The 17,418-nt window shown below is 40.1% G+C and overlaps 1 protein-coding gene across 1 annotated transcript; it reads right to left on the reverse strand.

Moving 5' to 3' along the window:
• Window positions 1-5,054: 5,054 nt before the first annotated feature.
• On the reverse strand, window positions 5,055-7,359 carry LOC112553362. The gene is made up of 3 exons (XM_025220531.1): window positions 7,231-7,359; window positions 5,998-6,199; window positions 5,055-5,325 (listed from the first exon to the last, which is right to left on the reverse strand). Exons 2-3 carry the CDS (start codon window positions 6,196-6,198, stop codon window positions 5,083-5,085), a joined length of 444 nt encoding a protein of 147 aa, XP_025076316.1. The 5' UTR covers window position 6,199; window positions 7,231-7,359; the 3' UTR covers window positions 5,055-5,082.
• Between the last annotated feature and the right edge of the window lie 10,059 nt (window positions 7,360-17,418).

The raw sequence follows: 17,418 nt of genomic DNA on the forward strand, positions 1-17,418 counted from the left end.
ATCAACCATATATATCATCCTCAACCATCATCAACCATCATCATCATCAATCACAACTATCAACAACCTTCAACAACAATGATCATCATCATCAATCATTATCATCAATCATCAAATCATTATCAACCATCAAACATTAACATCAATAACAAGCATCAACACACGTTAATATAACAACAAGGTATAAAAAGAAAATCACCAAAATTCTCTCACAAATACTTTCAATCACAGCATGTGTTCGTCACAACAAGCCCTAGTTCAATCATAGTCAGGAAACAACTATACATCAATCATCATCAAAGCAGTGGGTGTACACACATCTCAAATCCAAATCTCAGTAAACACAACAAGCCACCAATGGCAAGTTCTCTGTAAAGATGAAGTAAACACATAAGCAATCTAACGAGCAAACGAAGAAGAGAATTCAGATTCTTCAAAGTAATAATGTGAACACTACTAATCATCAAGATTTCAAGTTCAATACATGTAGTTTGAGGAACAACCCAAAATTTTTTTTCTTAAAACAATAGAAAGAGTACCTAATGGGGAGATAACCACACGCTCACAACACTACCAAGCTTCCTCCAATAAACACCACACTCAGGGTAAGGTGAAGGAAGCAGGGAAAGAAAGACAGAATACAGTAAGAAGAGCTGTGCCCTTACTACGGGTAGAACATTACAGACCCGTGACCCTGAGCTGTAGATGGGGATAAAACGTGAAAAATGAACCGAAACATCAACAGAAAAGCCACAAAACTCCTCAAAGGACATCCGTCCACACAACAACTACAAGACAGTGTCACGACGCACGAGCAACCACACACGACGTCCGCACGCGTTCGTTCAACACAGACAACAACGATCGTCTGGAGGCTGTCACATCATGGAATGAAGTTGCTGAGGGCTCGAGACTTGACACACTACAAACTTACATGCAAACATACATGCAAACATGACATCAAACTTACATGCAAACATACATGCAAACATACAGCTCAGCTCGCCTCAGCCACTATTTCTATTGGCGACACAGCTAAAGAAAACTACAATAATCGTCTAAAGCTTACAAGCAAACGTTCAAACTTTGATTACCTATAATCTATTATCTATTGTTATAATTGCACAAGTATTCTTGCACTCTTTAAAATTCTACTTACAGTTCGCCGCTCTTCACAGGTATCGTCAACAGGAATCCAAATTATGAATAAAACACCTCCATTACACACTGGCCACAGGGGAGGTAATCTTCAGTGAGTCACGTATGAATAACACACTAGCTGAACACACTGGCTGTCCACACACCAGCCACAGGGGAGGTAACCGTCAGTGACGTCACGCAGCGCCTAGCTCACGTCTGCTGGATGCGGAGCCAAAACCGTTGCTCCCGGAATGCTCCTAAGAGGCGATTCTTCTCTCCAGTAGAACTCCTGCTCTTGTGGTCCAGACACCTACAACCTGTAACTCAAAGCTACATTATATTTCTATTTTCAACCATATTTTCTAATCCACATAACTTCCTCATACGTTCATTCTTCAAAAATTTACATAAGTTGTATTACTATTCCATAAACAAAAACCCAACAAAAAGTTGTCATAACTCGTGTAGGCGAGGTTTTTCCACAAACGGGTGAGTACCGCGCCGTAAGCAAGTTGATGGACACTACCCTTCACAACAGACAACTCTCTCTCGGGAGATGTCCACTCGTGACTCACCACGTCTTTCCTTCTCTACATCTTTGGCCTGAGTAACATTCTACAGCTCTGTCTGGCCAAACTTTTGGGTGAGTAGTGTTCACTAAACAGCTTGTCACGTTTTTAACCTTTTCCAGTCTAATATTCTCTTACATTCCACATACACTCGACAAACACGTTTAGTCACTGAGCCACCAAGGGGTTAAACAGTTCGAAAAACACATGAGGCACGTGACAGACAGACAGCCCCGCAATCACGTCGGGTCACCAATTGTCACGGACAACCACAGTGGTCACACTGAAAAATTAGAATAAGTCGAAGATAATACTTACAATTCCCGTCATCTGCCGTCTGCCATCCCGATGTAGGATGCTCTCACGAACCTCAGCGCCAGGAATGCTCGTCCTCCACCCATTCACTGCCAGGCACGTGCGCTGTCACACTAGCAACTACACTAACACGCCACCGCACATATTCCCATGGAAACACAAAGGCTGGTAGACACTTCCAGAATCTTTGGCCAGAACATTCGTGGAAACGTCGACAGGATGCTCCATTCCTCCACGACCGACAAGGGAAGAAACTCCAGGGCTACCCGGATAGGTTCGAGCTACCCAGCCCTCCCTCGGTTGACAGTCACCCCTGGGTGGGTCCGGTGTAGAAAGAAGTCTCTCAGGCCCTCCTGTAGTTAGGGATCTGTCTCAGAGGGTCCTCCTTAACCATTCCTCCACATTAGTTCCTGTAACTTAATGACTAATGAGACTACCACTCACTGACTAATGAGACTACCACTCACTGCTACTATTAGTCTCCCTGAGTTAAACTCATCACGTGATTTCTTACTGAACGTTAATTTTTTTCTCATGAAACAATTTAACAAAACTTTTGCCGTGAAATCAGAATTTAGAATTCAGGAAAATATAAAAACATATTTGTTTACCTTGACTGGGCAAGAAACTAAATGCACAGCTTCCCCTGTCTGTATTCACACCTGTACAGGTAGGACCAACCGTCTCGGCGCCTGCGTTGGGAATGTCACACACTGTTCACTGAGCGAAACACCTGGTGGTGAGCTGTCGTTACTAGTGTCACGTGTCATCAGTGGTGCTCCTGCACGCGGTTTAAGAGTTACACCCTTTTTCTGTTATTTTCACGAGGTACACACACTCGCACACACTCGCGAACTACGCTTACAAGGGAAATAAGACATTTCCCTGTTTCCCTGACAACATTAGCCTCATCTTGTAATCATCTTGTAACTAGCAGTTGTTTTGTTTAGTTTCTTTTTTACTCTTTTGTTTTTTTTTTTGCATGTGAGCAAACTTGTTAGTTTCCCTGCAAGATGAAAAGCAATCAAGGTATGTTGTCATTCCAAAATACATCTGTCTTTGGTTGATGGTCTTGGCGGTTCTAGGCTCCAATTGTCTCATTCACTTATATATCTTTGTCTGTCTCTTCCTTAAATAATAATAATTAGATTTGTAAAAAAATTTGTGTACCTCACTGTTTACTTATCCTGTACCTCATCTTCGTGTTGTTCAGTGTGTCTAAACGAACCTCACTGTTTACTTTCATGTATCATTATTGGTCTGCACAGACAGTCCGATCTATCTTAGAAGTGATGCTGCGCGTTAATCATCATTATTATTAAACAGCTGTCAAAGGATAAACTCATCCAAGGGACGAAAGCCACATAAAAATGTTAGCGATGGTTATCTCCCATTTCTGTGTGTTTTGGTAGTTACGTTATCCGCAAAGAAAGTTTTTTTCTCAATACAGATATAAACAATTAAATCTTTAAAAAGAAGAAAATAATCTCTCACTGTTTTAAATTATTTAATTAGCCTGATTCGTTGTTACATTTATCAAGATGCATCCCGAGGAAACTTAGTTTACAAGTAAATCACACAGGAAAGTGAATGACTTTTTCTGTTCATTAAGGTGTTCCTAATCTTTCCGTTTTTATTCTAACGCTTTTCTGTTGAAAGATGAAGCTATGTTTACACCAGATACAATGATGTATTTAATTATAATAATTTATATTTTCCATATCGTATCGCTTATTAGCAATGATGGTGTAAGGCCTACAGCAAGTACTAGTCGGCTAAGAAAGACGTTTTATTGCTAGGGGCAGTCGGCTATGTTTGTGTACCTGTACCCGCCCACCTGTCGATGTAGTAACGGGGGGGGGGGGGTCAAGTGACCCCTGGCTGTCTGCACCACGTGCACTCCGACCTTCCCTAGCGCGGGAGATATCAGTTTAAAAAAACGCCCAAAAACGTCCGATAGAAAAAGACAGCAACACCACGTGTCAGAGCGCGTGCGTGTGTGTGTGTGCCCTCACCCACCCACAGACACACAATTCAAGCACAATCACACAAATATCGTGGCGGTAGCAGGAGGACGTGAATTCTGTCTTGTAGGTGAAGGGGAGATAACCCGCAATGCTACAACCGTCGCCATATTGCGAGCATATGTCTCGTTTTTCACGCGGTCAAACTCAGCTACCCTGCGACCACCCCGAGGGCAAGGAGGCCGAGTAACCCCAGTGACGTCATCCTACTTCATGGAGTACACGTGGCAGCAGTTCACTCTACGAAAAGGGGAGAATAAAGGTTTGAAATTAGCGAGGCATTGAAAATTAATCATTCCTTGTCTGTAATGATGTAAGAAAATTATAAAAAATAAGAAACGTCAGGGTTTATCAAAGTTCCTCCATGTTCTGCTCATGTTCCCTCCTCCCACCACCCACGATTCTTCCTCCCGTGAAACGGGCCTCAGGATCTTGGTTTCTAAGGGGGATGCAGAGCGACCCCTGGCACTCCATTAGCTTCACCGACAGGACCACAAAATGTTTGTCCTTGCATTTTTGTTTGTGAAAAGTGGTGAGCCTGCCTTTGGTTGGGAGTACAGCACATTAGAAGCCAACGTATTAATATTGTTGTTGTTATTATTATTACATCATCCACTGTCTGTAGACAGTCCACGTTGATATGGTTTGTGTTATCTTTGGCAAACATTTCCCACATGGAAAGTATTCACTTACGAGACAAAAAAAAAAAAGTCAGTATCTGTAGAAAGATTACCACACCCCTTCCCCTCACCTCCATCATCACCACCTACACCACCTCCTCCAACAGAAAGCCTGTCAAGGTGTGCAGAGCTTAGCGTCGACTCAGTTGCTATGAGAAAAGAATAGGCAGGGGAGCGCACTGAATACTAACCCCTAAGTTATTATAGTAATTACTAAGCGATAGTTGAATACATGTCTGAATGGATGGATGTTTGAAGGATCAGACAGGTTGGTAGAAAACTAACACACACACACACACGTGCTAGCAAACACATAAAAACATTCCTGTAGAAATCCTCAGTTTACTGAAGCTTTTACGGCACACATGTACGGACCAAGTCGGTTGTGCAATAAGGATCTGTGTGGCCAGGTACACGGAAGTGGGAGGCACCTGCCAGGTGAACGCCCTCGTAGTACACAGTGGCGGTCAGCGTGCACGTGCTTCTGTACTTGCGGGACAGAGTGTCACGGCGCCGCCTGACGCTCGCACATATCTTCAACATGTTGTTCAAAAAGTACTGGTCACACTGGTCTTTGGTGTACCCCAGCAGTGAACCCTGAACATAAAGCAAGCACAGGTGGGATTATTAGTCAGTAACAAAATGCAGAGAAGTGGATTGTCTCACATCATGGTGGTGCGGCTGCTTCTTTCCTGCCCGATGTGCAGATGCCGACAAAATATGTCACATTATGACAACCGTCTAGCATAGAAGGGAAGACCATACAAACACAGAAAAAGAAATGACACGGCATATGACACACCATACGACATGACATCAAGCATGATAGATGACAGACAAAAGGAGGCATGACACATACTTTGACACACGAGACGGGACCTGACCTATGACATGAGTCTAACTCTAAACCATTATATATTAGAAACAAGACTCATTGCGACAAACACATATCTCTGTGACATATATCTTATCATTTATTATCATACATTATTTTACTGTTTACAATTTAATTATACATGCTCTTCCGCCAAAATACAGGTAATTCAATGGACTGCAAACCTCAATACCTGAATATTGAGAGAGAGAGAGAGAGAGAGAGAGAGGCAGGCATTATTAGAATCAAAATTGGCGGAAGTCAGGGTCTTCATCTTAATTTATCAGGGATGGAGAACAGAAAGTGAGTGACGTCATCGCACAGCCGCCACATCCACGTGTCCATCACAGGTGTGTTTATACACCTGTTCAATGTTACCTGTCGAGTGTACTTACACAGTTGTAGCACATGTCGTGACGGTCACAAGCGGGGGTGAAGGTATTCTTGTAGAAGAAGGGGAGGTCACCTGGGATACTACATCCGTTCGAGTGCTCTGCACACACTTCTCGCCGGCGCCTCGCCCCGACCTCGAACTCTTGTGACCCCGTGACGACAGCGACCAGGGCGAGGGCAAGAAGTAACTTCAGTGACATCATTCTGGTGAATCGACAAAACTTTGTGATTCTAGTTCACTGAGGTTGAAGGTTGAGTACAGATAAGCAGTTACAAGATAAGAAAACGAACGAGAGAAAGAGGGCAGTGGAGAATGAACATTTTTTTTTAATCAATGTCTGGGTACAAAAGGTAAGAAAAAAATACAACAGCGTGTCGGTGAAATAACCGAGATAGCCATTTACATTTACATTTTCAGTGTGACTGTTCAGGTAGTCAACTGAGTTTATAAATCGTATGTATGTGTATATTTGTGGATTTATATATGTATGTATGCCAGGCTGTCTTCAATCTCAGATTTCCATCCTTTAGATAAAATTTAAAAATAAAATGTTGCATACCTCACAACATACCTTAGTATTTAAACATACTGCATCATTTCAATTTATAGTGTGTTAAAGATTAGCAGCGTGTGTCTATTCAAATCTTTTTAACAGTTTATCCCAGATTTGTTTACAATTATTATAAATAAAGTGAGTGTACCCGAGCAAAAAAAGTGACAGACGATGAATGGGTACATATGCTGGTGCAACAGCACTCGTGGCAGTTGAAAACTACTTACTGATTAATGTATTTCGGTTTTTGATAATTTATAATTCGTTACATCAGAAATGACCGTAGTTTTCGGTGTGGATTTATGATTACAATGTATTTTTCTGTTAATATGCAGCACCACAGTGACATTTTATGTTTGACTCGAAAAGAGATGAAGGAGGCAGAAGGGTAAGTATAGACAGACATGTATCTGGAACATAGATGAATAAATAAAACGATGGAAGATAAATACTATGAACAGAAGGTAAATAAGATGTATCAACCAATTATGCGGTTGACAAAATTACAGAGAAATAGGAAAGAATGTAAAGAAGAGAGAGAGAGGCAGGAGGAATATAAAGTACGATGGACAGATTACTGGAAATCCAGACAGTGAACTAGAATAACACATATTTTGTCATACTGAAAAGTGTTATATAGGTTTGGAGAGCAAGCAGACAATCAAAGAGAAGCTGACTTACGTAAGTCAAGATATGAAGTTTCTATTTTTGCGACTCTTCTGATTGTGAGTCAGAGAGAAGTTCTTTTATAGGTTTGAACTGCGAGCTTATCAGTACTTGTTTATCTGCCAGCTGATTTTTCTGTGGAACATTTTTTGTGTCACTGTTCCTTGCTCAAGATAAAGCTTTCTTAGATTTTCTTTGAAAACTAAAAACCTGAGCGACACAGACAGGTACAAACGACAGACAGAGCTTCTGACAGGTATTGTCACAACAACGATCCTCTTCATTGCCATCAACTAATAGTTTGTCATGCTTAGAAGGATTTCATGCTGCGGTTTTTTTTTTTATTAAATCCGTTTGATTATTTTTTTTTTCTGTTGACAACCCACGACAATCATACAGAGGACTTCTTGTCGCTACCAGAAAGATTTTTGAAGTTCAGCATCACAGTATGTTCACCTTACAAACGATTCGGCCTTTGAACTCACGCGTTCTGATTGTAAAAAATGGCGATGTGAAACAGAAAAACTAATAATAATTTTTTTTTCAAATTTTAAAACAAATCTGCTGCCTTTTAGTTTGTTTCTGGTTGTTCTCGGCAGCATAAACTTTCTTTTATGCTTTGTTGTTTTTTAGGTACCAAAAAATGAAACTGATCTTATAATCGTAAGTGTTAATAAGATGAACTTAAGTAGCTGAGAGGATGACAGGGTAAATCTTGCTGCCTGGTAGAAGGGAGAGAACTGTTTAAAGTATTGTTGTAGAAGTCCTGAACAAAAGGGAGTTAAGAACACAACATCTGTAAATAGCTGACCCCATACGGCTTCGAACGCAAGGAATGAAATTCTATCCTGGCTCATCGACTGCAATAAAATATGTTAACATCTACTAGAGATGTTTTTTTGAAAGTAAGTTGAACTCAGCACAAGATACTGTTTCCCAGACTCAGAGAGCTTATTTTCCTTCCGATGTCGATACACAAGGATTCAGAGACGACGAACATCAAGAAATGAAGAACCTCACATCACAAGACTACACGGATTCATTTCATCGTGAAAGCTACCGACAAAAAGGAGAGATGTGACAAAATGTTAGTTAAAGGCCTAGCTGGGTGCTATATTCTAATAACTGGTTAAAGGTTCTTCATTTTGTAAAATTTTGGGGGATTGTCTTCCTTCTGTTATCGAGTTACAAACCGACAACCATCTCCATGTAGAGAATGTCAACACCACGGACATCAGGACTGCCCATGTGTTTGTAGGCGTGTACTTCGAAAACAGAAGAGTTCACCTAGATTAGGAGATAGTTTTATTGAGCTTTACCCAAAGAAAAGCTTCAACCCACACCTTAGTACTTTTATAGAAGAGATTCGTTACATCACCATTGTTTTTATGTCTTTGACGATGATGAACTGAATCTGGAAGTCAATCATTTAAATTTTGTAACCACCATCTTGTCCTGAGCTCATCGCAGTCATTTGAAAGCAATTTTGTGTTCTAGTAAACCTTTAACATTTCAACATTTTCTGGAAGCTTTCCGAGCGAGATGTCTGTCAGTTGGGGATCACGGAGTGTGTGCTACCCTGAATCGACGGAAGGCAGTCGGGTACGAAGTGCTCGATACACCAAAGCTCCGTGTGGCCGGGTGCGTGGAAGAAGGAGGAGCCAACCACCCGTGTCGCGATGCCGTACACACTGTTGGCTTGAATGGTGCACTCGTCGGTGTTGCTGAGGCTGGTGCAGGCCTGGTGCATGGTGGCGAGGAAGGCGCTGTCGCAGTCAGCTTTGGTGAAACCGTGATCACTGCCCTGTGAAGTTTACATCTACAATATAAATATAATCCAAAATTCTGTTCAGTTCTACCCCAAAACTATTAATCTTCTTCTACTTATTATTGTTGTCATTATCATTGTCTTATTATCTTCCAGCCTCCTTCTCCTTCTACCTTGATGTTGTCGCTATGGCGCAGATATAACTAAAGGTTTGAAGTATTTTTGTTCCTGAAAATATCTACCGTCTCTTCACCAAGTTCTTCTCCGCCATTTTGGGAGATCGATGAACCTCTTGTCCCCACACGACCTGCCATTCTTCATTATACTCGGTCAATTAATTATGACAACTTTCTGCCTGTCCTCCCACATTTTATCCGAAATATTTTCTCTGAATTTCTCACAACCAGTCTTTCAGGACAGCAAGTATTTTCCTTTTTTTCTCTCTCGTCACGTTTTCCCTCCTACTCGTCTCCTTTCATCATCCTGACCCAAACGATTTTCATCCGCACCCAGGAATCTGTGCGTGTCGATTTTATGTGCGATCTCCTAGTAACTATTCCTGAGATTGTCTTGAGCACAGAGAGAGAGAGACAGAGAGAGAGACAGAGAAGACCCACGACTATTGATAGCTCAGAAATATCCTGCTCACGCATGCGTAGCAAACAGAGTGAGTGTTGCACATCGGTGTGAAGAGGTCTTCGAAGGCGACGTCCAGACCGAAGGACGCGTGACATCCTCCGGCGTGGGCAGCGCAAGGGTCGTCTGACGTCACCAGTGTACATTGCATCAGCACGAGACACGCAAAGATTAGCATCGTGATCGTCCTGCAAACAGTGGGCGCATGCTCAGTTGTTCGTGCAATCAGCTTGGGCATGCGCATTTGTCTGTCGTCGGGGTGGTGATGACGTCGTAGTCGTGGTGAATACGGCGTCAGCAAAAAAAAAAAAAAAAGCGATCTAGCACGCGCATCCTACTTTCCAGAGAGATCCATTCTTGAGCACATTCTCCGAAAGTAAGAAAGAACGCACGCAGTACACACACACACGCACATGCGCACAAATAAAAGTGTCTGCTGACAAAGAGAAAGTCGTCTGGTTGCTGGAAATCTTATCAACCAAAGTCGTTCAGGTCAATTTTTATTTTCTTTGTATCTCGGTAAGGAGGAAGATTTCAGGAAAATAGTATCTTGCACTTAAATTTACCAAACTGTTTAAAAGCTAGTCCTTTAAAAGAATGTGTACAGCCAACGGCGACAACCCACTTTTGACCAACAACACATTTCCCTATTTACAAACAAAAACAATTTTGACTGATTTAGCAAGTTTCCTACAATATTGCGCGGCAGAGGGATGTGTTCACTTTCAACATGGATTTAATATAAAGAATAAAAGTTAAAGAAGTGTTTCAAAGCCAACTACCGACCTGTGACAGCAAAACAAAGAGCGATCCTGTCAGCTCCCCCGTGTTGCTGTGGTGTGCTGTTGACCGTGGTCCCAGATAGACAACTCTTAGTCCTCCTGCAGGTGTTCAGTTCCCAGCTATCTTCAAATTATTTTTCTTTTATGGTACTTTGCGATCGGGAGTTAGCCCTAAAGTCAGATGATATCATTTTTATTGTGTTATTTTTAAAAATTTGATTCCAAAACTTAAAGGAATTACGTTCGAGTATTGTTTTTTTCCAAAAACGCGTTCATCTGCATGTGATTCTAATTATTATAAATTTATTAATTTTAATTAATCTGTCACTGTTCATTTCTTATACCAATTAACGCGAGTGTCGATGCAGAGGACCAATCGCAGCAACGGCTGGTCTTCAGTCAGACCCTCCAGTGATCACTGAACCAGCAAAGCCAGTGAAAGTATGACATGGAAGTGTCCCAGACAGCAGTTAGTCTAAAAGCTGGGGCAGAGGAACTGGCTAGCTCCAGTACACAATCTGGGAACCAAGATTCCATGTTTCTGAGATAACACCTGGCCTTATATCAAGAAACCAAAAAAAAAAAAACCAGAATAAATCTTTGCTGAAGCTCCCGTTGTTGCCCTCATCTGACAGCGAGGCTTGAGTTGCTTTTGTCGAACTCATCTCAGGCAAAAAAAAGAATAAGAAAAAAAAAAGAACAAAATCGTTACTATAATAGTGTGTGGCGCGGTAGTAGACGTTGTAAATTTGTCAGTTGTGATTAAGACATTTTGGCTGTCTGACTTGTGTCTTGTTCTCTTTTCTTGGAGCTTTTTTTTTTTTCTGTGACAAAAAGTCTTGTAATCCACTACTAATGGAGGCGTTTTGCTCATTGATTCTGTCTAGGCTTCCATGCGGGCAACTGCACTTCTAAATACTGCAAGGGGGCATTGTCTGCAAAGGTTTCACCATTCTGCATTGTATATTGATGACTTTTCTTTGCTAGAAAACATGTAAATGAACATTGTACATGTAAAACACTTTGAACAAGCCTACAGTCGCGGAAAAAGTCAATATACAAACAAGTAGATTAATTTATTTCTTTAACATTGGCAGTGGATATAACTGACAAAAAAATATAGTGTAATTGTTCATAATAAGAGAGTTCAGCTACCATAATATTCATTGTCAGCAGGTCATCTAGTCCACCAGTAATTTTATGTGAATGAACAACTACTGAATTCACGCACAAAAACAAAGACTTCTATTCTGTCTGTAGTTATGACTAAAAAAAAAAAAAAAAAGTCGAAGTTGAACTGCTACAAAGTTTAGCGACAAGACAAGGCCCTAATCCAGATAACATGCGGACACAAACTTAGAAATGGAGATCCTGACAACTGAGCGATGCCATGGCAACACATTCGTCACTGCGATGAAACACATCCTTTGAGTGACAAGGTCGAGGTTTCGTCGTAAAAATCGCAAGTCTTATCTACTTATTATTAATCTACCTAGATGTTTGTCTGTATATCTTTCTTATTGTTTTTGCCATGTTCTCTTTCTTTCTGTCGTTTCCAGAAAAGGAAAGAAAAGTAAATTCTGTCCTGAAACCATTAATGATGGTCATGAGAGTACAACGAGGGTTACTTTAGTCTTAGTGCCATTCACGTTGAGGAAGATCAAGAGGGTCGAAGAATGAAGTGGAATAGCAAGTAGTCCGTGCTTAAGAAGCTTCTCGAAGTAGTTCTAAACTTAGTGCACAGTTCCTATGAGGACTGAATGCGCAGTTGGTTTCCCAATGATTGACAGGAGCGGCACAGTTCTTATTTAAAGACCCGCGAATGTTGCACAATTCTTATTTAAAGACTACTGCTCTCGACAGAGAACTCTCAGAACACAGTTCTCATAGAAGCAGCTTGCAACAGTTCTTTGGAAAATGTCATGCAAAACAGTCAGGTTGCCAAGAAACTGTCGTCCACACCATGCAGAATCCTGACATTTGTAATCGAAGCAGCGAAATAATAATAATAAAAAAAAACCCAACAAATGACTGAATATAGAAATAAATGTCAGACTATAGTAGATGCTTGTGACAAATCTGCTTCATCTGACATTTCCATATTTTTTATTTTGGTAAGAATTTATTTCAGAACGACATTTTTTTAAAACCCATTTTAAGGGAAATGTGTGAATTTATTTTCAGTACTTGTCTGTCCTTGATATTTATGCAGATGTTTTATAAATACTACATTAGAAATTTGCTCTTAGTAAATAAATTGGAGTTATTCAGGTTAATCAGCACAATGCACAAACTCTAAAACAGAAAGGTTAGGGTTAATAAAAGACTGAGAATGATCAGTATATTGGATTAAAGGTGAAACATTGTTACTTCATTCATGATTGTCGCACAATTTATGTTTGTAGTATCTGCATCTACCATCTGTAATGTTGTGATATCTGTCATATTGTAATAATGTTTATAACCATGGTTTGCTTATGTGCTGTTTAAACCTAACTCTTTGGAAAAAATACTTTACATTTTGAAAATTAAGTTGGTTTTGGAGCATTTTTAGTGAAAACAAATCCTAGGAAGGCTTCATTTAAAGATGTGATGTAAAGGCAACCTGAGAAACCTGAATGGAGACCATGTCACGGTGCCTAGAGTACCTGCGGATGGGTGTGGCCCTAGCGGTGACAGCACAACATGTCTTCTCTAGAAAACATTGACAGGTGAGACAGGTACTTGTGACAAGAAAACACACAGTAGAAACCTCTTCAAGTCAGAGATCAGTCGATCTGTACACACCGGAGTAAACAAACTTGCTCGTGCAGGATTAAGACAAAGCTACATGATGAAAAAAAGCTTTGAATGTAAAATGCAAGGAATACGATTTTTTTACAGTTGTGTTTCTGAAGTATATTTTTTGTTATCGACGCCAATTAGATGTTGAAGCTGGTGCACTTCATGCGATAAATAAACAAATAAACAAAACTAAGGTCGTGAGATCAAAGATGGAAATATGGTGTCTCCTTTTTCCGATGTAATCACATGGGTTTTTTTTATTTTCATGTGGTCCCTTTATATTGATGGTGACTGATTGAAGCAAGAGCTGATAGAAAATATAGCAAGTGCTAAAAAGTTTGAACACGAATAAAAAAGTTTTATAAACACCGTGTGTGTGTGTGTCAGACAGCGTGAAAAACAAATGTGTTTCAGACATTATTTCAAGAAACTCATTGAGCTTTCAGAGATAAGACTGTGGAGAGAGACAGAAACAGACATGATTCCAGAATTATACTTTAGGGCTGATTCCTAAAATGTATCTAATGAAAATCATATTTTCATTGATTTATTAGTTGCTGTTCCTTTTCTTTTCATCGTTTCAAAATATCGTCGTTTCCAAATGTTTGTGCCCTCGCTGTGTTGATATAAATATATCCTTCGTTAACATTTTGCATCATCTTAAAAACAATGAAAAGCGAGAAAAAGGGAATGAAACAACCAAACAATCAGACCAATGATGAATTAAATAGAAAATAATTTCTCTAGTAGCGAATGGGGTAAACTTTTTATAAAAAATATCGGGTGCCATCTCTTACAGGGATTTTCAAAATAAAAATTTTAATGTTCTCGTATAAATCTGGACCGTTATTGTCAGAATCAACATTCGGATCTTGGATCCAGCCATAACTCTGAAAGCTGCATCTGATAACAGAGCAGACTAACGGAGATCTTTCCGTGAGTACACTGGTTTCCTCCACCTTCTGTGTGTGTGTGTGTGTGTGCACGCGCGCTTCACGTGCATGTGCGTGTGTGTCCCTTTCTAAGATATATATATACCGTGTATACTTGTATTACTTCTGTCGGACTGTGAACGTAAAGCTCTTTGAGCCGCTTTCCACGGTGAAAAAAGTTCTATAAATAAATAAATTCTTTACTTAGCGCATTGACCTCTTGCGATGGCGATAATGGCGCTATTTAAATAAAAATATTAATTTTTTTTATTTAGTCATTCTGAGCAGTTGATGTGTGCGCAGTGTTAAGTCTGGCTGCTCTCTCCCTTTCCCGTTATCAAATGTTTTTAATAGCATCACGACTGTCAATGACACTTGCAGGACTGGAGTGTGGCCAACGACGAAACTATTCCTCCTGGTCACATGTCCGGCTGCTGAATGATGAGGGGGAGTCTTCTAAGTATAACGGATAACGACAGAGATGCTTGCCGTTTCCCCGGTTTCTACAGGCTGGCCAGATGTACAGAGGGCTGCCTTCTGGCACCAGTCGTCGACCTTTGACCCGTTCTCATCACCTTAGGAAGGCGTGGTCACCACCACGTACAGCATGCGTGTGACAAACGGTTCTCGTGCACCGAGGCGTGCGCTCACAGCCCTAAGCATCAGCAGCAGCAGCAGGGAGGCGCCAGCACAGCAGTGGCAGCAAATCTTGCTCGGGATGCTCTCTCTGTCTCTCACACACTCACACTCTCCAAGAGTTGACAGACAACCAGCTTCTCTGTAAAGGCACTCAATGCATTCCTGTGTTTCATCGGGTAGAGACACAAAGCCAGGATTATGTAATAATTAGTCGGGGCGTGGCTGCTCGTCTTGAAGCCAGCATTGTTGTGCACATTGTTTCTTGCAAAACAAGTGGTTGCAACTTGTTTCGGCCACCGATACGTGACAGCCGCCATGACGAGACAGAGGCCGTTACCCTGACCACATCATGTGAACACTACACCTGTCGGACCGTTACCTCTGTTCTGGGCTGATGGTCTTGTTCATATGGCAGTGAACAAACCGCGATGGTGTTTGCCTGTTAAGAATGCACTGTCAGTATGGACATCAAAAGTAAGTTGACATTCACTTTAAGCACTAACAATGTTGATTGGTGGCGGAGTGTGTCACCACGACAGTGAGAATCGCATGCCATGAGTTCGAATCTCTCTCTTTCTCTGTGGATGTGACACCTGTTTACATGTAGTTCATATGTGTTTGAATGAAGACAGTAATGTTCATATTCCTAGCAGGTCTCTTCCTGTCGTCTTCCTGCTTCCGTTTTAGCATTGGAAAGAGGAATTAGCATGTTAGAGATATTATTATTATTATTATTATTATTATTATTATTATTATTATTATTATTATTATTATTATTATTATTATTATTATTATTATTATTATTATTATTATTATTATTATTATTATTCAATCAAAAACTTTATTATGGCAATCATCTTCCACCATCCCCACAATCGACAAACACGACTTTATCAACAACAAAAATCACAGTCATTTGAGACTGGTCATGAAAGTAAGACGGCTGTCCTCATAAAATATATGGAGAAAAGTTACAAAATACTCTGATTATTGTCAATAGTGTTTTTCAACCAGTAAATAGTCTCCCTCGTAAGCGAACCCACGCTTAGTAAACCTCTATATTCCACATTCTCGGGTTTGAAAGAAAAGCCGGAGAAACAGCTGAGAGAAGGAATTACGAGAAGGTTGTGACCTGATGGCAGATGATAGCATCTCCGGGGGGGAGAGACACTTCATCCTCTAGAATCCTGAAGCCAGGCTGATCCTACTCTGCGTGTCAGCATGCACTAGGAGAGATGGGGGAGGGGAAGGAATGTTCGTGCAGGATGCAGGATAAAAAAAAAGGCATAAAAATGACATGTATTAAATATACATCATCTGACAAGCTAAGCAGCCCCTAATTAACAACTGACAGGACAAAGTCGTAGAGAAGTTTATGTTAGTTGCAAGAGTCATTTAACTTCATGTTCGATATTTCATTTTTAATCGTGTTCAAATATTGTTTGCTTTAGGCAATGTGTTTATCTCAGCCTTAAGGAAAACATTTATCCAAAGCTTGCTCATTTATAGGAAGTTTACTTGAAACATTTGTTTATCTTTTACGAAAATCGTTCAGTTACTAACATTTATTTGTTTATTTACTGACTAACAATTCCGTCTTTATTCTTCCTTTCTCTTTTGGCCAAACTCCTTCATCATTTACTTAATGGTAAACTTTTAATGAACATGTGGATAACTTTTACGGAAAGTGACAAACATGGCAGACGAGAGGATTTTTTTAAATGACAGCATCAAACATTTTATGAGGGCATATCATTAAATTAATACTTAACATATCTCACATAAAAAGTGACATTAGAGAATTGGTCCTGTCTTTGTTTCGCCAAACATTAAATGCTAAGACAAACGACACTAAAATCAGATGTAGCTCAGTCAACTTACATCCCAGACATTGCAACAGCAAGAGCACGATAAATTAACGAATTAAAAGAAATAAAATGTAAGAAATAAAGAGACAACAATTAGAGGTATGGAACAAAATTAGCGACTTGACTGATATCCACTCATCTTCAGTCTGAGACCAGGAAGCAGTTCCTTTCCTCGACGATGTGGACCTCTTCATCAGACGATCTGATCTGACAGGCTTGCCGTTAGGGCTTAACAGACACAGTAAATAACTGTTGGTCACGAACACACGTGAGCTAACATCTTACTCTGCCACAACAATCAGAGAGTAAACAATCCATCACCAGGGCTAATCATTACAACCAATCATATTTCATCCCATGAAAAAGGTTTACTGTGGCAGGATTTGATGTTGTGATGTTTACATTTCTACATGAGATGGGTATGCAAGGTCTTCAGGGTAAAGATGTACATCGTTAAATCTGTATACATCTCGTCTGCTAAAGTATATTGAGAAAATCCAGGTATTATTGTAGACAAGCTTTCTTTGTGAGAAAAATCTGGTCTTTTTTTTTGTAAAAAAAAAAAGAGTTAAAAAGTATAAATAAAGGACAACAATATCTAGTACGTTCGTGTTAACCTGTTGGAATATCGACGATTGCTAATCGTTTATTTAGCACAGAAGAAAACAATGTATATCAGGCTAAAACACCTAAATTGCTAGAGAAAATTACATGTTACTTTTTTGAATACAAGTTTGTTTTTCAGTAATTTCTTTAAACAAACCGCAATTGTCAAAGATTAAAATTACCCCATT

This window comes from Pomacea canaliculata, linkage group LG12 (assembly GCF_003073045.1).
Source record: "Pomacea canaliculata isolate SZHN2017 linkage group LG12, ASM307304v1, whole genome shotgun sequence".
Taxonomy (NCBI): domain Eukaryota; kingdom Metazoa; phylum Mollusca; class Gastropoda; order Architaenioglossa; family Ampullariidae; genus Pomacea; species Pomacea canaliculata.